Genomic DNA, 26,083 nt, shown 5'->3' on the forward strand with positions numbered 1-26,083 from the left:
ATAAAAGTAACATTAGCATGTCAAAAATATTGAGTCTTTCTAATCTAGCTACATATGTGCCCATCATAGTAGGATGTCCACAATATGAGTCTCAGAGCTCCCTATTTGAGGATGCTGGGTATAATGGGGACCAAATTCATGGCTTTCTAGTGTAGAAAATACAGTATTGACATTTCCTGTCTCCTCCAGGTGTTGGGTTAAAAACCAACCAACCTTGCCATACTTTTTTTGTTTTTCAAAAAGAAAATTTACAGGCAAAATGCATTCTGGACCTTGATAGAATTAAATAAGGACCCAGATATGGTTGGAGTTTCTGAAGATTAGCCATTGCGCTCTATGTATAGAGCTATATCAAATCTTTTGGGTAATTCATGTGGGTTTTATAATTTTCTGTTAGATATGTGAGAGACAAGGTGGGTGAGATAATATCTTTTACTGGACCAATTTCTGTTGGTGAAAGAGACAAGCTTTTGAGCTACACAGAGCACGTCTTCAGCTGTGTCTTCTTTAGCTCTGTGTAGATCGAAAGTTTGTCTCTTTCACCAACAAAAGTTGGTTCAGTAAAAGATGCTACTTCACCCACCTTGTCTCTTGAATATCTTGGGATCAACATGTCTACAACATGTTAAAAATATATTTTAAAACCTAAGAAGAAAAACACATTTATTCAAAAACAATTATTGACTAGAAACTGTTGCAATAGTTTCAAAGTTGTGAATAAATAAAAATCCGGAAAATCATGATTAAAGAAGGCTGTGCCCACAGCTTACTCAGGTTGGTGTGTGTTTTAACAAATTACAGTGCTCAGGTTTGTTAAAATAGTTGAGGTCCAAAATGTGACTGACGCTCACATTGTTATAACCTTCTGGAGAAAAAAATCCTAAATGACTATTTTTATTTTTAAAATACAGTTTTTCAGTCTGTTTTTTGTTCTGTTACTTGTGTAATGAGCTACTGAGGGACCGTTTAAAAGATTAAGCTAGGGTGATGCATAGGAAGAAAAACTGCAGTGTAATCAAGGAAGATTTCCTTTTGGGGGTAGATTTCTTGGTAAGCTCATGTCCTGAATTCTTTAGTGAAATCCCCTTGTTTGGGACAGCACAGAAATTTTTATGTCAAATTTCGAGATGTATATTTTTTTCCCAGTATTTCCAAATGGAGAGCAGCTATTCTTGTGGGAAAGCTCGCTCAAACACGATCAGGGCTATAGATGTCTGAGGAAAGAAGTTTGAAGTTATTTGTAAAATTTCCAGAAAGGTGAAAATGGGTATGTGATGGTTCCAATACTGTACTGCGCACAGTTGCATTATGGTATCAATGGACTCTCATGATTTAACAGATTAGCCAGTCTTTCCCAAATGTGCATTACATTGTTCTTTCCACCATGACGACTGAGGGCAGCAAGGGCTCCAGGCTTCTTTCCTGTCCACAGACACTAATAATTTTCCAGCAAGTCAGAAGAGGAGTTAGGCAGAACAGTCGCTCAGACATGTTGGCTCAAGTGCAAACCACTTTCAGGCCAAGTCTGTTCACTCAGTTAGCATTTGGAGTTGTCAGCTTCTCATAGCTATTATTTGGGACTAAGAATCAAATCTAAATTGTCATTTAGGCTCCAATTTTAGCAAAATACTTAAGCATTTGGCTAAACATCAGCACATGAGTAGCCCTGTTGAAGTCAGTCACGTGACTAAATTTAAGCACCTGTCTACGTGTTTGCAGGCATGAGACCTTAAGTGACTTCCTCTGGGGGAGAGGGGCTGGAATAGCTATGTTTATGTAGTTTTTATCCTTCTCCAACTAAACTAATGTGCAATTTCTCCGTCAACAGGTGATGGAGACCAAAAGCATGTTGTACCTTGTGACAGAATATGCCAAAAACGGAGAAATTTTTGGTAAGCAAGAGAATATTTTAATGTTAAAATATTAAATCATTTACTTCTGCAGGTTGTTATTGCATCTTACTTGATCAGTCTTTATAAAATAAAAAAACACAACCTGCGGAGCTCATTGCCAGGGGATGTTGTGAAGGCCAGAAGAAAACTGGGTTCAAAAAAGAATTAAATAAGTTTGTGGAGGATCAGTCCTTCAATGGATATTAGCCAAGGTGGTCAGGGATGCATCCTCATGTTCTGGGTCTCCCAACTGCCAGAAGCTGGGACTGGACAACTGCGGATGGATCACTTGATAATTGCTCTGTTCTATTCATTCCCTCTGAAGCATCGGGCACTGGCTACGTTTGGAAGACAGGATATTGGGCTAGATGGACCATTGGTCTGACTCAGTATGGCCGTTCTTACGTAAATTGAAGCCTTGGGGATATTTATATTGTAGCGCACACTTTCTCACTTATATGTCAAGGAAAAGCTGTGACACTAGTTGAAACTGTTTTCCTCTTTTTATTAATTGAAATACAAAAATGTTTCTTAAAAATGTAAACGCTTAATGTAAGGTTTAACAAAATTCTGTTCAGGAAATGTGGTGTCCTTCTAGCAGAGTTGATTGTATATTAAAAAGCAATGTAGATTCACAGCTTCCAAGGTCGGAGGGACGGTTGTTATCATCTAGTCTAACCTCCTGTATAACACAGGCTAAATAACTTCCCCAAAATAATTTCTAGAGCCACTCTTTTAGAAAAAAGAAAAGGAGTACTTGTGGCACCTTAGAGACAAACAAATTTATTTGAGCATAAGCTTTCGTGAGCTACAGCTCACTTCATCGGATGAAGTGAGCTGTAGCTCACGAAAGCTTATGCTCAAATTTGTTAGTCTCTAAGGTGCCACAAGTACTCCTTTTCTTTTTGCGAATACAGACTAACACGGCTGCTACTCTGAAACTTGTCTTTTAGAAAAATATCCGATCTTCATTTAAAAAATTAGTGATGGAGAATCCTCCGTGGCCCTTGGTAAATTGTTCCAATGGTTAATGACCCTCACTGTTAAACATTTAGCCCTTATTTCCAGTCTGAATTTGTCTAGTTTCAGCTTTGGGCCATTGGATTGTGTTCTACCGTTCTTTGCTAGATTGAAGAGCCTATTACTAAATAATTGTTCCCCACTTGGGTACTTGTAAACTGTAACCAAGTCACCCCTTAACCTTCTTTTTGTTAAGTTAAATAGCTTAAGCTCCTGGAGTTTGTTACTATAAGGCATGTTTTCTAATCCTTTAATCATTTTTGTGACTTTTCTCTAAACCCGCTCCAATTTATCAACTTCTTTTTTGAATTGTGGGCACCAGAACTGGACACAATATTTCAGCAATGGTTGCACCAGTGCCAAATACATAGTTATAATAACTTTTGTACTCCTACTTGAGATTGCCCTGATTGCATTAGCCCTGAGAGTGTGGGCCGAAATCTGATCTCATTTACAATGGTGTAACTCAGTTGAAGACAGTTATCAGATTTACACCAGTGTAATGGAGATCAGGATCTGCTTACTACATAAAATGCCAGATGTTCTTCTGTCGCAATGAATGGAGGCCCAAACCATATTTCAGGTAAGCTAAAACACTCTTGTTTCTAGCCTTTTTCAGTCATCAGACTTACCTTTTTAACATGGTTCCTGTGGGGAGTGTTTATTCATAGCTGCTCGGAGTCACTCTACAATAGGCACTTAAATTCTGGTAAGTTTAGCTAACAAACCTGACCTTGTTTCAGTTTTGTCTTTGAGCACTGAAATTGGAGCAGGGACAAGATTTTCAAAATAAATTCAAATGAAATTTGGCATTTTGCTTATTGTGATAACTCTTTAAAAAGAGTTGTTTTGCTTCTGTTGGTCTCTGAAGACTGTAACCATGAGGAAAGGCTGAATAAAGAAGTCATCTCGATGCATCTGAGTCCCAAATTATGTCATCTTAGCAGAAGGATCGTGCAGACTTTCCTTTCCTTTTTGATCATTTTAAAACTAATAGTGAAAAACTTTGGCCCAGAAATGATTTTTGTGTGTGCACTACAGTTCCAGAAGCAGAGGGCAGTGTAATTTTTAGATGCTGGGTCTTATCAGTTCTGGCTATATAGAAGGGAAGAAAGGATAAACAAAGTAGTAGTGTCATCTCTCCATCAGATTTGCAACCATAATAGATAAAGAGCCTATGCTTTATGCACCAAGAGTCAAAGGTTTGTTCTCTGAAGTTACCTGAGAAAAGAATTCCTCCCAAAAGAAATGACCTTGAACTCTTCTCTTTATCATGAGGGAATAGTTGGCATTTCACAAATCACCTCTGGGGCATCTGCTATCATTTTGCCCATTATCAGTTATTGCTGCCTTTATATAGCTAGGAAAAAGACTTTGGGTAGAGATTGGGTTAATGCTTTCATCCCGTAGTTTCTATTCTTCTGTTGTTTTCCAGTCTGAGGTTTTGCTACCGAAAAAATCATAATTTGCTGAGAGGCTCTGTCATGACGTGGTTATGTAAAAGGCAGTATTTCTTCTGGCCTCACAGGCTGTTTGCTGTTCTGGCCTTGCCAGTTTTCACTGGTGGGATCAGAAAGCAGTTCTCTCATATCAGAATCTTCCAATAAACAGAATTCCCTTTGGAGCAAATAAAATTGAATGAACTGTGAAGTAGAATTTTGGAGTATAGAGCCTTCTGAGCAGTTCTTACACAGGTATTTGGTATCTTACACATGCATCTGGCCTTTGCCTGGCAGGACGTTCCTGCAAGGTGTTCTTTCCACAATGGTAGTAATAAAGAATCTCTATCATTATGATGATAAGATGTGAAGGAAGCTTTTTCTCATCTTCTAAATATTTGGAAACATTTCAAAGGGAGATGAATTCAATGCCTAACAAAGGTCTCTAGCTGTCTATGAACATGACAGGAAGGAGAGGATTGGGAGTTTCATTTTTGAGTTATTATAGGATTGTGGAAAAAGAAAGGGTTTCCTAAAGACGCTCACATTTCTTGATATATTTGCCATGGTTGTGGATGTCTTCATGTGGGGTGAGAACTCAGGAACTGTAGGGTGGTCACTTAACAGTTTGGGAGCTCAAACAATTAACAGGCAGTCAGCAGATTCCTGGACAGTAATAAAATTACTGAGGGTTTTTGTTTCCATATCTTTGCTTCTTGACATACTCTCTATTTGCAAGCCAAGTATGTGCTTGTGGTTTTTATCTAAAAATGTTGATTCTCTCCTTTTTAGTAGTGACATTTTAGGTTTCTGGCACTGGAAACTGAAGATGGGCCACCTTCAATCCACAGAACTTTTGGACATTTGGCTGCTAACAGCACAAGAATATTGCATATGCGTCTCAGCCCCAAAACCGGGTATCTGTAGCCTAACAGAATAAAGGTTTACTTTCAGTATTTCTGTATAGTGATGGGTTGGTCTGTTGCCTCACAGATGCAGTGGGGATGACTTAAGACTTGTCTACACTTGAAATGCTACAGCGGCAGTGGCACTGCTATAGCGCTTCAGTGTAGATACTACTATACGGGATGGGAGGGGTTCTCCTGGCAACATGGGAATCCACCTTCTCAAGAGACGGTAACTAGGTCCGTCGACCTAGTGTTATGTACACCTGGGGTTAGATCGGCTTAACTGTTCGAGAATTTTGCACACCTCTGAGTGATGTAGCTGCGTCTACCTAACTTTTCAGTGTAGACCAGGCCTTGGGCTTGTTAAATCCTTTCTAATCGCTGAAGATTTGGGCTGTTCTAAAATTGCAGATGCCTGACAATAGAGTAAGTGGAGCACTCATTATGTATCTGGTCTTTAGGGCCCTTCTGGCAATCTTGGGTGGTCATGTAACATAGCTGAGCCTGGTAACTTGTGTTCTGGCCTTTTAGAGGTCTTTAGAGTAGTCAGTCCAAATAGGCTACTCTGGGATATCAACATTTCAGTGTAATGAGGGTTTAGATTTGCCAGTCTACAGGCATCAGAAAGAGCCAGGGCTATTCCTGTGCAAACAAGATGACGCTGTCACTCAGCTAGTCTGTTTCCAGTCACCTTTAAATATATCTATTGAAATAGTGCTCCCAGAGGTCTTAAAAGATTTGGCACAGGTAGAATTTAACCTTGCAGATTTTTGGCAGCCTTTTCCTCTTGGGCTTCTGTATATTACCCTAAACTGTTGGCAATATTTGAGTATAGGCTTAGTTACATTAGCAACTAGCAACTTTGTAGATGGAAGAGTTAATGGGTTCAGAAAGGGAATAGGGTGAGAATGACCTTTTCTATTTGGCTGTGCTTCCACAATAGCAGGACAGTGTGTGGTCTTGGTTGTGACGGGACATGATCAGCATTTAGAGCCATAATCTTGGAATGGGAGAAGATATTTGGATGGAGAGATCAGCCTGCTGGAGAAGACGGAAATAATATTTTTTGTTCATGATTTGGAAATGTGGCTTCTCTTAAGCAATGATTGTTGTTGAAGTATAACCATGTTGTATAAATCAGTCTCTGCACCTTGTCTTCCTGTAATTGGTGTGAGATTGAGTTAGTGCCTAAAGAACAGGATTGGGGAGATTTAGGATTGCCGAACATAAACTGAATGTTTAAAGCAGGCTCTCTGGGTACATGGAAATGAAATTAGATACACCTTAGATAAGGATTTCTACATCTTATAATTTTTTTTTAATAGTCTTTGGTGGCAATCTGGGGCAATGTGCCAGTATATTCTAGGGGCTGGAGTTCACAGACAGGACCTTGTCTGGAATAGTAAGGGTATGTCTACACTACGAAATTAGGTCGAATTTATAGAAGTCGGTTTTGTAGAAAGCGTTTTTATACAGTCGTGTGTGTGTGTCCCCACAAAAAATGCTCTAAGTGCATGTAGTTGGTGGACTGTGTCCACAGTACCGAGGCAACCGTCTACTTCCGGAGCTTTGCACTGTGGGTAGCTATCCCACAGTTCCCGCAGTCTCCACTGCCCATTTGAATTCTGGGTAGAAATCCCAGTGCCTGATGGAGCTAAAACATTGTCACGGTGATTCTGGATACATAGTCAGGCCCCCATTCCCTCTCTCCCTCCGTAAAAGCAAGGGCAGACAATCGTTTTGCACCTTTTTTCTTGAGTTAGCTATGCAGACGCCATACCACGGCAAGCATGGAGCCCGCTCAGCTAACAGTCACCGTATGTCTCCTGGGTGCTGGCAGACGTGGTACTGCATTGCTACACAGCAGCAGTTTATTGCCTTTTGGCAGCAGACAGTGCAGTATGACTGGTAGCCGTCGTTGACGTAGTCTTGGGTGCTCTTTTAACCGGGCGTCTTTTTTTAATCTGCAGTCAGCAGAAGATGATGGCCAGCAGTCATACTGCACCGTCTTCTGCCGAGCACCCAGGAGGTGACGATGGCTAGCAGTCGTACTGCATGGTTTGCTGCCAGCAAGATGTATAAAGATGAAGTGGCTCAAAACAAGAAATAGACCAGATTTGTTTTGTATTCATTTTCTCCTCCCTCCCTCCCTCCCTCTGTGAAATCAACAGCCTGCTAAACCCAGTTTTGAGTTCTATCCTTGAGGCGGCCATTCAGTTTCTCGCAAAGCCACCCCCTTTGTTGATTTTAATTCCCTGTAAGCCAACCCTGTAAGCCATGTCATCAGTCGCCCCTCCCTCCGTCAGGGCAATGGCAGACAATCATTCCGCGCCTTTTTTCTGTGCAGACGCCATACCACGGCAAGCATGGAGCCCGCTCAGATCACTTTGGCAATTAGAAGCACATTAAACACAACACGCATTATCCAGAAGTATATGCAGCACCAGAACCTGGCAAAACTAAACTGGGCGAGTAGGCGACGTCAGCGCGGTTACGAGAGTGATGAGGACATGGACACAGACTTCTCTCAAAGCACGTGCCCTGGCAATGTGGGCATCATGGTGCTAATGGGGCAGGCTCATTTGGTGGAACGCCGATTCTGGGCCTGGGAAACAAGCACAGACTGGTGGGACAGCATAGTGTTGCAGGTCTGGGACGATTCCCAGTGGCTGCGAAACTTTCGCATGTGTAAGGGCACTTTCATGGAACTTTGTGACTTGCTTTCCCCTGCCCTGAAGCGGAAGAATACCAAGATGAGAGCAGCCCTCACCTTAGAGAAGCGAGTGGCAATACCCTTGTGAAAGCTTGCAACTCCAGACAGCTACCGGTCAGTCAGGAATCAATTTGGAGTGAGCAAATCTACTGTGAGGGCTGCTGTGATCCAAGTAGCCATCACAGTCACTGAGCTGTTGCTATCAAGGGTAGTGACTCTGGGAAATGTGCAGGTCATAGTGGATGGCTTTGCTGCAATGGGATTCCCTAACTGTGATGGGGCCATAGACGGAACCCATATTCCTATATTGGCACCAGAGCACAAAGCCAGCGAGTACATAAACCTCAAGGGGTACTTTTCAATAGCGCTGCAAGCGCTGGTAGATCACAAGGGCCGTTTCACTAGCATCAACGTGGGATGGCCGGGAAAGGTACATGACGCTCGCATCCGCAGGAACTCTGGTCTGTTTCAAAAGCTGCAGGAAGGGACTTTCTTCCGAGACCAGAAAATAACCGTTGGGGATGTTGAAATGCCTATAGCTATCCTTGGGGACCCAGCCTACCCGTTAATGCCATGGCTCATGAAGCCATACATAGGCAGCCTGGAGAGTAGTCAGGAGCTGTTCAACTACAGGCTGAGCAAGTGCAGAATGGTGGTAGAATGTGCATTTGGACGTTTAAAAGCACGCTGGTGCAGTTTACTGACTCGGTGAGACCTCAGCGAAACCAATATTCCCACCGTTATTACTACTTGCTGTGCGCTCCACAATATCTGTGAGAATAAGGAGGAGACATTTATGGCGGGGTGGGAGGTTGAGGCAAATCGCACAGCCAGACACCAGGGTGGTTAGAAGAGCACAGGAGGGTGCGGTGCACATCAGAGAAACTTTGAAAACCAGTTTCATGACTGGCCAGGCTACGGTGTGAAAGTTCTGTTTGTTTCTCCTTGATGAAACCCCCCGCCCCTTGGTTCACTCTGCTTCTCTGTAAGCTAACCACCCTCTCCACCTCCCTTCGATCACCACTTGCAGAGGTAATAAAGTCATTGTTGCTTCACCTTCATGCATTCTTTATTAATTCATCACACAAATAGGACGATAATTACCAAGGTAGCCCAGGAGGGGTGGTGGAGGAGGGAAGGACAAGGCCATACAGAACTTTAAAAGTTCAAACTTTAAAACTTATTGAATGCCAGCCTTCTGTTACTTGGGCAATCCTCTGGGGTGGAATGGCTGGGTGGCCGGAGGCCCTCCCACCTCATTCTTGGGCGTCTGGGTGAGGAGTCTATGGAACTTGGGGAGGAGGGTGGTTGGTTACACAGGGGCTGTAGCGGCGGTCTGTGCTCCTACTGCCTTTCCTGCAGCTCAACCATATGCTGGAGCATATTAGTTTGATCCTCCAGCAGCCTCAGCATTGAATCCTGCCTCCTCTCATCACGCTGCCGCCACCTTTCAGCTTCAGCCCGCCACTTACTCTTTTCAACCCGCCACCTCTCTTCCCGGTCATTTTGTGCTTTCCTGCACTCTGACATTGTCTGCCTCCATGCATTCATCTGTGTTCTGTCAGTGTGCGCAGACAGCATGAGCTCAGAGAACATTGCATTGTGAGTGCATTTTTTTCGCCTTCTAATCTTTGCTAGCCTCTGGGAAGGAGAAGATCCTGTGATCCTTGAAACACATGCAGCTGGTGGAGGAAAAAAAAAGGGACGGGTATTTGAAAAGTCACATTTTATAGAACAATGGGTACACGCTTTCACGGAAAACTTTGCTGTTAACATTACATACATAGCACATGTGCTTTCGTTACAAGGTCACATTTTGCCTCCCCCCACCGCGTGGCTAACAGCAGGGAACATTTCTGTTCAGCCATAGGCAAACAGCCCAGCAGGAACGGGCACCTCTGAATGTCCCCTTAAGAAAAACACCCTATTTCAACCAGGTGACCATGAATGATATCACTCTCCTGAGGATAATACAGACAGATAAAGAACGGATGTTGTTTGAACGCCAGCAAACATACACTGCAATGCTTTGTTCTACAATGATTCCCGAGTACGTGCTACTGGCCTGGAGTGGTAAAGTGTCCTACCATGGTGGATGGAATAAGGCTGCCCTCCCCAGAAACCTTTTGCAAAGGCTTTGGGAGTATATCCAGGAGAGCCACGAATGCCAGGGCAAATTAATCATTAAACATGCTGGCTTTTAAACCTTGTATAGTATTTTAAAAGGTACACTCACCAGAGGTCCCTTCTCTGCCTGGTGGGTCCGGGAGGCAGCCTTGGGTGGGTTCGGGGGGTACTGGCTCCAGGTCCAGGGTGAGAAACAGTTCCTGGCTGTCAGGAAAACCGGTTTCTCTGCTTGTTTGCTGTGAGCTATCTACAACCTCCTCATCATCGTCTTCCTTGTCCCCAAAACCTGCTTCCGTGTTGCCTCCATCTCCATTGAAGGAGTCAAACAACACGGCTGGGGTAGTGGTGGCTGAACCCCCTAAAATGGCATGCAGCTCATCATAGAAACGGACCCAGAGTGGCCGTTCGCTTCTCTGGTTTTCTGGTAGGCTTGCCTCAGCTCCTTAATTTTCACGTGGCACTGTTTCGGGTCCCTGTTATGGCCTCTGTCCTTCATGCCCTGGGAGATTTTCACAAATGTTTTGGCATTTCGAAAACTGGAACGTAGTTCTGATAGCACAGATTCCTTTCCCCATACAGCGATCAGATCCCGTACCTCCTGTTCGGTCCATGCTGGAGCTCTTTTGCGATTCTGGGACTCCATCATGGTCACCTTTGCTGATGAGCTCTGCATGGTCACCTGCAGCTTGCCATGCTGGCCAAACAGGAAATTGAAATTCAAAAGTTTGCAGGCCTTTTCCTGTCTACCTGGTCAGTGCATCTGAGTTGAGAGTGCTGTCCAGAGCAGTCACAATGGAGTACTCTGGGATAGCTCCCGGAGGCCAATGCCATCTAATTGCATCCATAGTACCCCAAATTCGACCCAGCAAAACCGATTTCAGCGCTAATCCCCTTGTCGGGGGTAGAGTAAGGAAATTGATTTTAAGAGCCCGTTAAGTCGAAAAAAGGCTTCATCATGTGGACGGGTGCAGGGTTAAATCGATTTAACACTGCTAAATTCAACCTCAACGCCTAGTGTAGACCAGGGCTAAGAGGCAGGGAGGGCTGCAGGTCAGGATTTAGATGTTAGTAAAGCTGTGTGGAAGGCTCAGACCTGAAATAATGAAGATGATGAATGAGGCACCAAGGCTGACGTGCGCCAGCAAAGCATAGAACTTGGAACAGCACGATGTTCTGCAGGTTCTGTGTAAGACGACAATATTATGTGTTTTTTTAAACTAAACATTTAATTTGTCCTGTTAGAATTGTGCAGTAGGATTTTATATTGTTCCATGCTTTTTATTTATCATGAAAATTCCAGATTAATAAACATCTCTTCCTCTCTGGCGGAGGTCATGAGGATTATGAGTTAAGGTCCCCACACTGTATTGTGTAACTGATCCTATTATTTTACTGGTTCTGGTTATACATCCTGCTGGATGACCATGCACTATTACACTCCCCTGGAAATATTTACATTCAAGTCTCATGCTTAACCCTAGTAGACTGTATTCAGCGGTACTTAGTATCGTTCAGCACCAATATCATAGGGGATTCTATGCTTGTGTCAATTGGCTTTAGCCCCCAGTTCTTACCACTACCCTAACCTGCTTACTAGAAAAGCCTGTTAGTGTGATGATTAGCCATCTGAGACCAGGTCTACACTCAAAAGTTAAGTTGACACAACTATGTCATTCAGGGGTGAGAAAGATCTATACCCCTGAGCAATGAGTTAAGTTGACCTAACCCCTGTGTACACAGCACTAGGTTGATGGGAGAATTATTCCTTTCACCTAGCTAATGCCTCTTGGGGAGGTGCATTAATTATACCAATTGGAGAAACCCTCCAGTTACTGTAGTGGGTGTTTATAGTGAAGCTCTACAGCTGGTAGAGCCCTGCATGTATGCCACTGTAGTGTTTCAAGTGTAGACAAGCTCTGCAACTTTTCATCACTTGCATCTGTGCAAACTGGGTGTAAAATGCTACCATTCTGATCTGGTAGCATTTTACACCTACTTTGCACTGGAGTAAATGACTACACATGCTGCAAGGCAATGGAGAATGAGGCCCAACATTTCTGAAGCTTCAGAAAGAAGAGATCAGGAGGGCAGAAAAGGGGTTTGCTTAATCTTGGAATCTGTGACCACTGGGTTTATTGAGCAATTTGTCAGATTGTCGCTCTTGAGAGTCTCTCAGAAACTTAAAAACATGTGTTTTAAAGCTTTTTGTTCAATTCTCGGTTTGCAAGATGGGGAAACAAGGGAGGCCCCAGAGACCAGAAGCTAACCCCTTATTGCAATCCTGCAATTGCATAAATGATTCCCAGACTCCTTTCTTGTTCTGTGCTGTCATAGCGCTTAGTTACTGTGGTTGTGGGCACCATAGAAAATCCTAGAATGGATGGTAGGTAATCAGTGCCTATTACGTTAAGGTTCTCATCCAGATTGTGGCTCTGAGCATTACTACACTATATATTAAATAATTGTCAGAGCTCTGAAAGACTGGCAGACACATGAGACCTTACTGTGACATTACTAGCCAGTTATCTTTAGGTCATTGTGTCCTCAGTGACCTCTCTGTGTACATAGGTCTCACAGAGGAGAGACAACCGGTTCTAAAAGGGCTTCTAAATGTAACAACCGGCCAAAAGTGGCGCCTTAGGTGCCAACTCCGTGGGTGCTCTGGGGCTGGAGCACCCACGGGGAAAATTTGGTGGGTGCAGAGCACCCAGCCCCAGCTCACCTTACCTCCACTCCGCTTCCGCCCCAAGTTACGCTCCGCCCTGCTCTGCTTCTCCCCCCCTTCCCACGAATCAGCTGTTCGCACAGGAAGCCTGGGAGGACTGAGAAGCAGGCGGCGGCTTCGAACTCAGGCCCGCGGAGGCGGTGGGGGGGTGCGAGGAAGGCCGCCCGCACCGCAGCAGGTAACCCTGGGGGCGCGCAGGGGAACTGCTCCCCGCCCCAGCTCACTTCCGCCTCCCTGGGTCTGAGCATGAAGCCGCCACCTGCTTCTCAGCCCTCCCAGGATTCCCACGCAAACAGCTGATTTGCGGGAAGCCGGGGGGAGGGGGCGCGTTCAGGGGCGGAGTCGGAGCAGAGGTGAACTGGGGCTGGGAACGGGGCGGGAGCTGCTGGTGGGTGCACCCACCAAATTTTCCCTATGGGTGCTCCAGCCCCGGAGCACTCACGGAGTCCGCGCCTAAGGCGCCACTTTTGATGTGATCAGTGGGGGGAGTGGCTGGTCCCCCACCCCTAGGAACCAGGGGGACCTGCCAGATCCTTCCTGGGAGGTGCCCCAGGTGAGCACCACCGGGAATCCCCACCTTTACCCCCAGCACGTCCTTCTGGCTCTTAGGGGCGGGGGTGGGCCATGACCCCCTTGTGAGGTGAGGAGGGAACCGGTTGTTAAGATTTTGGCAGCTCATCACTGCATCCGACTACAGAGAGCATGTTTTTTGTAGTTCTGTAGTATATTGGAGCTGTTTGTCTACTTCATCCTAGGGGAATAAAACACACATTGACTCAAAAATTTTTTTGTAAATATATTCCAGGTAGTTAACTGAGTAATGTGCTTAAAAAAACCTGACACTGCCTCGAGCCTGCTGAGTGGGCAGTCCCTTTACTCTGCCCCCAGGTGACATTGTGAGGACCAGGGAGGCATTGTGTGAAACCCCAGCCATCTCTAAATCCTCCCCACCATGCTTCCTGAATCCTCCTTTTAGACGTGTAGGTCGTTACATTGTTTATTTCATTGTTTTGGTGATTTTTTTCATTTTTTCTTGGACGCAGGGAAATGTAGGTATTAGGAACATTTCATGTGAAATTCGAGCCTTAGTTGGTTTACTGTCAGGAGTTTCTTTGGATTTAGAAGTCTGCCTCCATACCCAGCATGTCCCAGGATTTATAGACTCAAATTTTGGAATTAAAAATGCATTCAGCTTAAGGAGGCCACTTAGCCCAAACAACCAAGAATGGAGCTTAATTAGAATATCTCTTGGAACCGTTGAGATAGTATGCTGATGGACATTATTATAATAAGAAACTAGATAGACATGTATGTTTTCAATGGAATTCCTTTGGCATCTAAGGGGACATTGAGAGTAAGATTTTCCTTGCACTTTTCTGTTTCCCTCATAATCTCCCTGTGCATATTCTGTATTGGAGACAGTCTGTTGTGCAGATAGCTCAGTTTCATGTACAATTTTTAGTTCTAACCCCGAGATTTCTCTGGAAAAAGTCTTTGCAGTAATTCTGGGATTAGAATTTAAAGTTAGATACCTTAGGGCTTTGCTATTTTTGTGTTTCTCCCATTAGTTTTGAACTTTTAATCAAAAATATACACTATTGATTCACAAAAGATTCTGCTGTTGTGCCCTCAGTTGCAACAACTTAACCACTTTCTATTATTGCCATTTCTATAAACATATTCACTGGTCAGGAGAGATTGATGCATGTGTAGGGAAAAAAAGAGGAGGTGATCTCTAGAAATGAGTACAGAGCAAAGAATCTCTCTTTCCTCATGTGGGCAAGGCTGCCTAAGCTTGTAGAAAGAAACTGATGGAGCTGTTTTTTATATGGTGATGTTTGTCTCTGAGTTTTAATGTCTGTTATATTTCCTGCAAAATTGTGACTCTTCAGAGATGAACTGTCTTTTTATTACAGTGAAACAAAGGCTTTTTTGGTCTACTAGATATATATTAAAGGGTTTGTAAATGGATTAGAGGCCTTTAACACTAAATTTATCTGATTCTCCATAACCTAACTTGTGAATTGTCTATTGCTGTTTTTTCTTAGGGTATGTCTATGCTACAAAATTATGTCGACCTAAGTTACGTTGACGATCAGCCACCGCAGTAATTGCATCGCTTTTGCATGTCCACACTACGTTCCTTGTGTCGGCGGTGCAAGTCCCCACCAGAAGCACTTGTACTGATTTAACTGTCGGTGTGGGACATTGTGGGATGGCTTCTGAAAGCCAGCAACAGACAATGTAAGCAACACAGCGTCTGCACTGACACTGCGTTGACCTAACTACATCGACCTAAGTGCTACGCCTCTCATGGAGGTGGAGTTATTAAGTTGGCGTAGCGGGTGAGTTACGTTGGCGAGAGCGACTTTTTATTATTGTTGCTTACGGAGTTAGGTCACTGTAAGTTGCCTTACGTCAACCTAACTCTAGCGTAGACCAGGGCTTATTGTGTAAAGTAATAGAATTATGCCTTTAGATGCATTATTGAAGATTTAATATTATTTAAATTTATACAGTTTTTTCCCTAGCTCAACTTTTTCTGAGTAATTATGTCTTAGGAGTTAGAGGCCTTCTATTAAAGGATAGGATTTTTCAGTGTTGATTAGAATTTCTATATGGAAATGTTTTTCTCTTATTCTGCATATTTTTGTAGTTGTTTTGCTGACTGTTTTTTTGGTCATAGAAACAAGTTGCGATTTCAAAGGGAGAAAAAAAAAATGGTTCCTTGCTGTTAGTTCTGCAGGTTGCAAGACACAGAAAGATCCACTATCCTGATGAGTTGCTATGTAAGGGAGTGGTTTGTTGTTTACTAATGACCAAAACAAACAAACAAAAACAAAAAAAACCTAGTACCAAAAACTTTTTGTTCTGTGTTTGAACAGCACCTAGTACCATGTTGTCTTGGCACATGACTGTGGCTCCTAGGCACTACCTCAGAACAGATTAATAATTAAAGGAACACAGATAGGAAGATTACCATAGTGTTTAAGACCACTAAGAAATAGAACAGAAATGAGATCAAGGGTGAAGAAAAAAATCTTAAAATTAACTTCAGATATAGAAAGTTCCTTGCTCATCATGGGTCATTGGTTGAGCTGTCATTGTAGATGTTCTGAATAGAATGGGGTATTTCCTAACAACGATAATTTTGCTTTGTTGATAATGTCATACTTTTATATTCAACATCTAGGTATTTGCAGTCTTTACATTCTCTTTCAGTCATGATAACACAGTTGGGGATGGTGAGGGCAGCTTCACTGAAGCACAGCTTTTGGCAGTTGACATCACCAACAAGAAAAATTTTTACCCAGGAGTAATTAGAATAAAGTTTAGCTGTGATGTTGAAAACCTTGATGATTAGAGAATGGAGGAAGCAGAGGTTGAATGATTTTACTGTCTCGTGCTTAGCAGTTTCTGGTTTGACTGAGACCGAACTCACTAAAATTTACGAAGTCCATTCCAGTTGTCTGGGCTGTATTCTCTTTTTACCTTTAAATCCTTATCATTCGACTGCATGTGTCAGTGCCAGGGTGTCATGTGTCCAGAAGAACTCTTATGTAAGAGCAAAGAGAAAAAAACGCTATTGTTTATGCAAAAATCATCAGAGAAAATCAAATCAGATCTTTTCAGGTGAAAGCTTTTACTTCTTTCTACCAAATGCTTTATTGGCTTGTATTAAACTCCCTTCTTCGAGACTAATAGCATGTGAAATAAATCCTGCTTTTTTCATGTTCTTGGATTACACACTAGCACATAGTGGAGTGCTCTTTTGGTGCTCAGAATCCAAAGCGTCTTTCAAGTTTCTAGCACTTAGCCATGTCCACTACCACTACCAGTTTGTGGACATAAAAATGTTACCCTTTTGGAGTCCCATTTTTCTTTAGCTAACTTGTCTTGTTTGATCATGCTCTCTGCTTCTCACATTCCTTCAGAACTTTGTACTGCAGAATTAGTAACAAAATAACTTTTGATGACTTTGTTTTACAAATCAGATTGTTGACAATCCTATAATTCCAACTCTTGAATGAGGTAGTATAAACTGTACAGAAAATGCTTTAACTTGTCAGCAGCTGGCAGCTAGTAAGCATTCCCTTGTTCATTGTTTATCAGTATTACAAATTCTCAGTATGAACATCCATCGGGTGCATCTCATTGAGATGCTTGGCAAATAAGCTCAAAACAATGTTGCATAGTATTATACATTAGCTCATGTAGAGGGTGATCTGATTTTATCTTTGGCCTGAAGTGAGTCTCCTGACTCTTCTCCATAGACATCCAGAATTTTGCACACTTAGTGGCAGTTGTGAATACAGTTTCTGCCAGTTATGGTCTCTGCTGGAGGAATTCCTTCCAGAGCAAAATCTAGTCAGTATAAGTGGTGTTACATATTATATGCGACTAGAAATAAACAGACCCAAGAAAGTCTTTAAAAAAAATTGATTTATGAGTAGGGAAAGGCTTCACGTATGTTTAACGTTTTACAGACCTACAAAGTGGGTTTTCAGCGACCACTTCTGCTGCATATTTGAGGTATTTTTACAGCTGCCTCTTCCCAACCCTCCACCAAATCCTGTGCCTGAAACTGAACTTTCTAGGAATGCAGATATTTTTCCATCAACTGTTAATTACAGTGAAGCTGTTTTATAGGGACTGATTCACCAGTTCTGTTCATCAATGATCAATTGTTCTGTTTTGTATTTCAAGAATTCAGACTCTTGAAGCTAAAGCTGATTATTCAACCTAAAAATAAGCTAACCATTGAGCAGGGGGTGGGGTTGAGGAATGTTTCCGAGATCACTGTTATGTGATTGGCTGCATTACTGCTAAAGTAGCTCAACCAGTCTTGCTCATTGTGGTATATCTTAGGTATTCCCCACTACTAGAAAGGTTCATTGCATAGTTCAGGGGCTTCAAATGTGACCAAATCTCATAGGATATTGAGACTGGCTAATTCTGTGATTTTATGTCCAAGTTGGCATATAAATCCTACAGCATGAATCACTGTTGACAGGAATGTGATGCTTTTGGCCAAGGTTTAGTAGAACAGATTTTCATCCTTGTCCTCAAACTCTCGCACGCATTCGGCAGCTAGAGTTTGTGGGGCTTTTTTCTCAAACAAATAGCAATAGCATTATAGTTACTGAACCTTTTTATTAATTTATCCTAAAGTATCAGCAAATTAAGGGCATTCAAACCTTCAGCCCTGTCTCTTGTGCTAGTACATCTTCTTGCCTTATACCAGTATGTTACCCCTTTATAATAAATTAAGAAATGACAAAGGAAAATATCTCATTGAAATATTCGTAAGGGCTGGGATTTTCAAAGGTGCCTATGAATGGTAGGTGCCTTGGGAGTTAAGCACCATACTTCCTTAGTCTTCTTTGAGAATCCCAGCTGAAGAGCACATATATATGTATGTGGAGGGGGGAGGAGATTATATATATAAATTGCACAAAATATATAAATAAATTGCACAAACACTACTTGTCAGCCCTGTGCCTAAGGCTGTCTCTACACAAGGAAAAAGAAAAGGAGTACTTGTGGCACTTTAGAGACTAACACCTTTATTTGAGCATAAGCTTTCGTGAGCTACAGCTCACTTCATCGGATGAAGTGAGCTATAGCTCACGAAAGCTTATGCTCAAATAAAGGTGTTAGTCTCTAAAGTGCCACAAGTACTCCTTTTCTTTTTGCGGATACAGACTAACATGACTGCTACCCTGAAACCTGTCTCTACACAAGGAGAGTTTTATCAGTATTCCCATGCAGGTATTCTTGTACTGGTAGTGTTCTCCTAGTGTGGATGCGACTACACTGGCAAGGCTATGCTTTGTACCAGTGTAGTAAACACCACCCCCACAAGCAAAACAAGCTATACCAGTGTCATCGCGCCTTAGTGGGTCACAACTGAGAATACCAAATTCAGGACAAACTGCTGATACCCCAAAGCTGGTGGTTATTCTCCCATAAGATATGCCAAACCAGCAACAAAAGTAAACTTCAGTTTCACCACACTGATAAGAAGTCAGAAAAGCAGTCTCTTTGTATCAGCACCTAAAATACCAGACTTAATGATGAGTGGTCATTTAAAACCAATTTCATCAACCAAAAAGTTGTTCTGATCCCAAAGGACCAGCTATACACCCAGGTCAATATATAACTCAGAACTTACCCAGTCATCATTCTGTTGCCTTTTAGTATCTAATATCTAAAGGTTTATTTATAAAAAGAAAGAAAGGTGAGAGGTAAAATTGGCTGAAGGAATCAAATACATACAATAACTGCAAGCTTCTTGGTTCAGGCTTGTAGCAGTGAATAAACTGCTGGCTTGTTAAGTCTCTGGTTGCTTCCAAATCATTGGAAGGTCCTCAGTCCTTTGGTTAGAATGCTCCCATTAGTATAAATCCATAGTCCAGAGGTTGGAGCAGAAAAGAGGCAAAATGGAGATGTTTCCAGGGCCTTTTATAGCTTCTGCCAAGTGGAAGGATCCCATTATTTCAAACAAAGTGCTCGGCACAGCTTATGGAAAAATGCAGGTAACAAGATGGATTTTGGAATCACATGTCTATGCCTGCTTCACTTAGTCATAGCAGAGGCCATTACCCATACGTTAGTTAGAATGTTCACATGAAAGTCCATCAGGTGTGGATGGGCATCTTCCATGGCCCATTGTGAGTTAAGTGTACCTTGATGGGCTATTTAACTTGAATAGTCCTTTCATGCGTGTGTGCAGGCTAAATACCTTGTGGGTACTACCACATAAGCAAACATTGAAATACAGGTACATAGTTAATATTCATAACTTTAGATACAAAAATGATACATGCAAACAAATAGCATAATCATATTCAGTAAATCATAACTTTTCTATTGACACTGTACTTGACACTATAAGATCTGTTGCAATTATAATACAGTGATAGCAACAATGATCTACATGGTCATGTTTAATCATATAACGTCACAACCAGTAAAAGCACAATTTTGCTGGATTAGCTGCATCTACACTGGTAACAAGCTGTGCCAGCAGAAATGTCGGTCAGGATTACATCCTTTCACAGTCCTGACCAACATAACTATGCCAACAAAATTCTACTGTGTAGATATAGTCAGAAAGACAGGTGTTCACATTGTCATCTTGCCCCTGGGTCCCTCCAGGTTTTGGTTAAAGCACAGTGGCATGCTCTGTGGTAGCCTTATCTATACTAAGAGGAAAATAAAAAGGTGCATAAACTCTGGCAAATAAAGTGTAAAAATATAATCAGAAAGACCAAAAAAGAATTTGAAGAACAGCTATCCCAAAGACTCAAAAAGTAATAGCAAAAAAAATTTTAAGTATATCAGAAGCAGGAACCCTGCCAAAAAGCCAGTGGGGCCGCTGGATGATCAAGATGCTAAAGGAGCACTCAAGGATGATAAGGCCATTGCGGAGAAACTAAATGAATTCTTTGCATCTGTCTTCACGGTTGACGATGTGAGGGAGATTTCCAAACCTGAGCCATTCTTTTTAGGTGACAAATCTGAGGAACTGTCCCAGATTCAGGTGTCTTTAGAGGTGGTTTTGGAACAAATTGATAAACTAAACAGTAATAAGTCCCCAGGACCAGCTGGTATTCACGCAAGAGTTCTGAAGGAACTCAGAGGTGAAATTGCAGGACTAACAACTATCATCTGTAACCTATCATTTAAATCAGCTTCTGTATCAAATGACTGGAGGATTGCTAACGTGATGCCAAATTTTAAAAAGGGCTCCAAGCAATTACAGGCTGGTAAGCCTGACTTTAGTACCAGGCAAACTGGTTGAAACTATAGTAAAGAACAAAATTGTCAGACCAATAGATTAACATAATTTGTTGGGGAATAGTCAACATGGTTTTTATAAAGGGAAATCATGCCTCACCAATCTTCTAGAATTCTTTGAGGGGGTCAACAAGCATGTGGACAAGGGAGATCCAGTGGATACAGTGAATTTAGATTTTTCAGAAGCCTTTGACAAGGTCCCTCACCAAAGGCTCTTTAAGCAAAGCAAGCAGTCATGGGATAAGAGGGAAGGTTCTCTCATGAATTGATAGCTGGTTAAAAGATAAGAAACAAAGGGTAGGAATAAATGATCAGTTTTCAGAATGGAGAGAGGTAAATAGTGGTGTCCCCCAAGGGTCTGTACTGGGACCAGGCCTATTCAACATATTCATAAATGATCTGGAAAAAGGGGTAAACAGTGAGGTGGCAAAATTTGCAAATGATACAAAACTACTCAAAGTAGTTAAGTCCCAGGCAGACTGCAAAGAGCTACAAAAGGATCTCTCAAAACTGGGTGACTGGGCACCAAAATGGCAGATGAAATTCAATGTTGATAAATGCAAAGAAAAGCACATTGGAAAACATAATCCCAGCAATACATATAAAATGATGGGGTCTAAATTAGCTGTTACCACTCAAGAAAGAGATCTTGGAGTCATTGTGGATAGTTCTCTGAAAACATCCACTCAATGTGCAGTGGTAGTCAAAAAAGCAAACAGAATGTTGGGAATCATTAAGAAAGGTATAGATAATAAGACCGAAAATATCATATTGCCTCTACATAAATCTATGGTACGCCCACATCTTGAATACTGTGTGCAGATGTAGTTGCCCCATCTCAAAAAAGATATATTGGAATTGGAAAAAGTTCAGAAAAGGGCAACAAAAGATTAGAGGTATGGAATGGCTGCCGTTTGAGGAGAGAGTAATTAAGACTGGGACTTTTCATCTTGGAAAAGAGACAATTAAGGGGGGATATGATGGAGGTCTATAAAATCATGACTGGTGTGGAGAAAGTAAATAAGGAAGTGTTTAATCCTTCTCATAACACACGAACTAGGGGCCACCAAATGAAATTAATAGGCAGCAGGTTTAAAACAAACAAAAGGAAGTATTTTTTCATACAGTGCACAGTCAACCTGTGGAACTCCTTGCCAGAGGATGTTGTGAAGGCCCAGACTATAACAGGGTTCAAAAAAGAACTAGATAAATTCATGGAGGATAGGTCCATCAATAGCTATTAACCAGGATGGGCAGTGCCCCTAGCTCTGTTTGCCAGAAGCTGGGAATGGGCGACAGGGGATGGATCACTTGATGATTACCTGTTCTGTTCATTCCCTCTGGGGCATTTGGCATTGGCCACTATCGGAAGACAGGATACTGGGCTAGATGGACATTTGATCTGACCCAGTATGGCCGTTCTTATGGCTGTTCTGTGGTAAAATAGATTATTCTGTCCCCAAGTGCTGTTGATCCAATACCTCTGACCTGTACTGTTGCCAAAACAAAAACAAACAAGCCAAAAAATACCCATTGCATCAATGCAGCCAGTGTTTATATTTCTCTAAAGTGACACTTTGGCTCTGAAATACCCATGTGACATAACCAGATACCTGCACTTTTCATTGAGTAACATACTACTGAATTTGGACAGAGACTAATAAACATGTGGAAAATATTTCCCCAAACGAAGCAGTAAAAAACTAGGAGTGGAAACTAAATTTCTAAAATATGAATAGTGAAATACTCTTGAGTTGTAAGTATGCAAATAAAAGAGACGAGAGCATGACATCAGTCGCCCAGTGACCTTTATTTTTCTGAGCACTCCTATTTTAGATTATTAGAAAAACCTGGTAATTTATGCACAACTAAATCAGACTGACCTAAATTATTTTCCTGATCTTGTGCTACTCACTAGGGAAATCCAGGTGAAGTTGTGTTGTCCTGAAATTGAGCTTTGCTGCGATCAAGAAAGCCTGTCGTGTACGATCCCTTTAGCCTGCAGATGACTAGAAATTAATGTGCAGATATTAGAGCCCTTGAGCAGCTGCTTATACAGACAGAGAGCAGGCATTGAGTCGCCTAGAATATTTCGAAGAATGGAGAATATAAGTAAGCTATAAAGAATTAAGTCAAAGGTGATGAGCTCATTCATACTATAAATTCGTTATTCTTACCTTTTAATCCAAAATTGGATCTTCCTAAAATATACAGACATTTCTTCAATATATTTTGACCTGAAATAAGTGTACCGTGGATTCCTAATCTCACAAGGAAGACTTTGAATAATGGTCAACTTCTGATGAGGGATTGTAACATTAACCGATTAACATAAATAGCTCACTTCTGTTCATTTCTTCACTTAGAGTATTAGGCTCTAAGCCAGAGGTGGGCAAACTATGGCCTGTGGGTCACATCTGTGGCCCATGGGACCGTCTTGCCTGGCCCCTGAGCTCCTGGCCGGGAGGATAGCCCCCGGCCCCTCCCCCACTGTCTGCCCTCCCTTGTAGTTGTGCCGCCGCACAGGCAGCGCAGCTTGTACCCGCACGCCTCCCAGGCTTTCCAATAAGCCTGTCCTGCCGCTCTGAGTGGCAAGGTAAGGGGGCAGGGGGAGGGGGGCTTGGGTAAGGGGCAGGAGGTCCTTGGGGGGCAGACGGGGGCGGTTGGATGGGGCGGAGGTTCGGGGGGTGGATGGTCAGGAGATAGGGAGTGGGGGGGTTAGATGGGGGTGGGGTCCCGGGAGGAGGGGGGGTTGGATAGGGGGCAGGGTCCTGGGGGGGCAGTTAGGGATGGAGGTCCCAGGAGGAGGCAGTCAGGAGACGAGGAGGGTTGGATGGGTCGGGGGTTCTAGGAGGCCTGTCGGGGGCAGGGATGTGTATAGGGGTTGGGACAGGGAGCAGGGGTGTTGGAATGGGGTGGGGTCCCGGGGGGGCGGTTAGGAGCAGGGAGTCCTGGGTGGGGGCGGTCAGGGGACAAGGAGCAGGGGGGGTTGGATGGGCTGGGAATTCTGGGGGGGTGAAGGGGACGGAGGCCAGGCAGTTTGCGGAAGCACAGCCTTCCCTACCTGGTCCTCCATACCGTTTTGCAACCCCGATGTGGCCCTTGGGCCAAAATGTTTGCCCACCCCTGCTCTAAGCACTTTGTCATGGCCAGTCTTTTGTATGTAGCAGATATGAAAGACATGTTTATATCAGAGCCTTGTGATATATCAGTGGGTCCTACCCCTTATCATATAAATCTTTGCGCACAGTGTTCTCATCTGGGTGTAAGTAGGCAGTGGGCAGATTTAGCTAGAGAAAAATCAGAGAATCTAGAATCATAGAAATGTCTCCTGAATTCTTAAGCCATTCCTGTTCCATATTAACAAGGCAGAAAATCAATAAGAGATGACTTCTTTACCAGACGCTTTCTCAAATCTACCTGGCTCCCTCACATATGCACACAGGAAAAACCATATGAAGGCTAGCATGTTAAATGAAACAAAGCATTAGCTACTGGCTTCTCCTGACTTTGTTTCTATTGGATCACATGCTTTGAAATGAATCTCACTCTTTTCCAAACCCTTCCATTATTTTACTCATCCAAATAAGGAATGTGCTGCTGAAACAGGACAGGAAGCCGCCTCAGTTCCAAGTGAAAGGCCTATTTATTCCAGCTATTGTTCTCGTCAAATCTAAGGTGGCTTCCAGTTTTTACTGAGCTACCCAAAGAAACAGTGAAACAACAACAAAAACGTAACCAAATGAAGACCTGAAGAAAGCTCTGTGTAGCTTAAAAGCTTGTCTCTTTTGCCAACGGAAGTTGGTCCAATAAAAGATATTACCTCACCCACCTTGTTTCTCTAATATCTTGGGACCAACACAGCAACAATAACACTTCAAATAACCAAATGAAGTGAAGTGGGGAGTGAAATTTGTCCAGGATACAAGTTTAAAATAACAGCATATAGATCTCTAGGCTGTTGTATACTGCTGCTGCCCATTACTGTAGTATCTCAGCAGGGTGCAGTGTACTTACAGGACAGAAGTGAAGTTCCCCATGTCTCCAGTTTACAAGGCAATACACGTGTCACAAATTGGTGATCAGTTGGTGAGTTAAGGGGAGAAGAAGATGCCAATATAATACTATTACCTGCGTGGAGTAGTAACCAAACTTATTGAGACCATAGGAAGAGAAGGGCTTCTGATATGCTTTTAATGTTAACTTGTAGGACGATTTAAATCTAACTGTCTTTTAAAATCTAGTATTCCTACCCAGAAAAACCTTTCAGCCTTCTGCACTGTTCTCTGATTTCTGTCCTTTCCTACTCAATTGCTTGGGACACTGAGTAATTCCCTCTTTCTTATATTTAATGTTAGACTGTTGACTGTGAGCGAGGTCTGTTTGTTCCCCTGATTTGTAAAGCACCTGTCACACCATGGTCTTTTAACAACTGGTTTCTGTAAATCAGTTTTCCAGAGAGCCCAGTGAGGCATTCATCAAAAATGTGACCGTCTTCCATTAAGTATTATGAATCTTTCTTTGTTCTTTTCAAACTGTGCAATGAAACCGTCTAGGATAAGTTCCTTGTAAGGACATTGTATGTGATCAGAGTCCCAGGGTGTCTTAAAGGAGCTTTGCAACTCTGAGCTATTCTAAATGCTGTGGAAACAATCTGTACTAGAAGACTTGCACTGTATGAAGACTTTGTACCTTGTGCAGATGGATGTCTTTGAGGACAGCTATAGAAATTCACTGTGGGTGGATAGCATGCTGAGTTTTCATAGTATCATAGAAGATTAAGGTTGGAAGAGACTTCAGGAGGTCATCTAGTCCAACCCCCTGCTCAAGCAGGACCAATACCAACTAAATCATCCCAGCCAGGGCTTTGTCAAGCTGGGTCTTAAAAACCTCTAAGGACAGAGATTCCACCACCTCTCTAGGTAACCCATTTCAGTGCTTCATCACCCTCCTAGTGAAATAGTGTTTCCTAACATCCAACCTTGGCCTCCCCCACTGCAACTTGAGACCATTGCTCCTTGTTCTGTCATCTGCCACCACTGAGAACAGCTGAGCTCCATCCTCTTTGGAACCCACCTTCAGGTAGTTGAAGGCTGCTATTAAATCTCCCCTCAGTATTCTCTTCTGCAGACTAAACAAGCCCAGTTCCCTCAGCCGCTCCTCATAAGTCATGTGCCCCAGCCCCCAATCATTTTTGTTGCCCTCCACTTGACTCTCTCCAATTTGTCCACATCCTTTCTGTAGTGGGGGGGACCAAAACTGGACACAGTACTCCAGGTGTAGCCCCACTAGTGCCAAATAGAGAGGCGTAATCACTTCCATCAATCTGCTGGCAATGCTCCTATTAATGCAGCCCAATAAGCCATTAGCTGCCTTGGCAACAAGGGCACATGGTTGACTCATATCCCGCTTCTCATCCACTATAATCCCCAGGTCCTTTTCTGCAGTTTGGGTTT

The 26,083-nt window shown here is 42.8% G+C and overlaps 1 protein-coding gene across 5 annotated transcripts in view; it reads left to right on the forward strand.

The window, feature by feature from the left end:
- SIK2 (salt inducible kinase 2) overlaps nt 1-26,083 on the forward strand; it is a 116,823-nt gene that overhangs the window by 21,543 nt on the left and 69,197 nt on the right. For 4 of the 5 annotated variants that reach the window (XM_038380776.2, XM_043501000.1, XM_043501001.1 and 1 more), the window contains one exon: nt 1,829-1,892. In XM_038380776.2, the coding sequence (XP_038236704.1) occupies nt 1,829-1,892 (64 nt within the window). Of the gene's footprint in view, nt 1-1,828; nt 1,893-14,939; nt 15,170-26,083 lie in introns of those variants that run through there. The other variant, XM_043501003.1, reaches the window with a different exon arrangement.

Source organism: Dermochelys coriacea, chromosome 22, assembly GCF_009764565.3.
Source record: "Dermochelys coriacea isolate rDerCor1 chromosome 22, rDerCor1.pri.v4, whole genome shotgun sequence".
In the NCBI taxonomy this organism is placed as follows: domain Eukaryota; kingdom Metazoa; phylum Chordata; order Testudines; family Dermochelyidae; genus Dermochelys; species Dermochelys coriacea.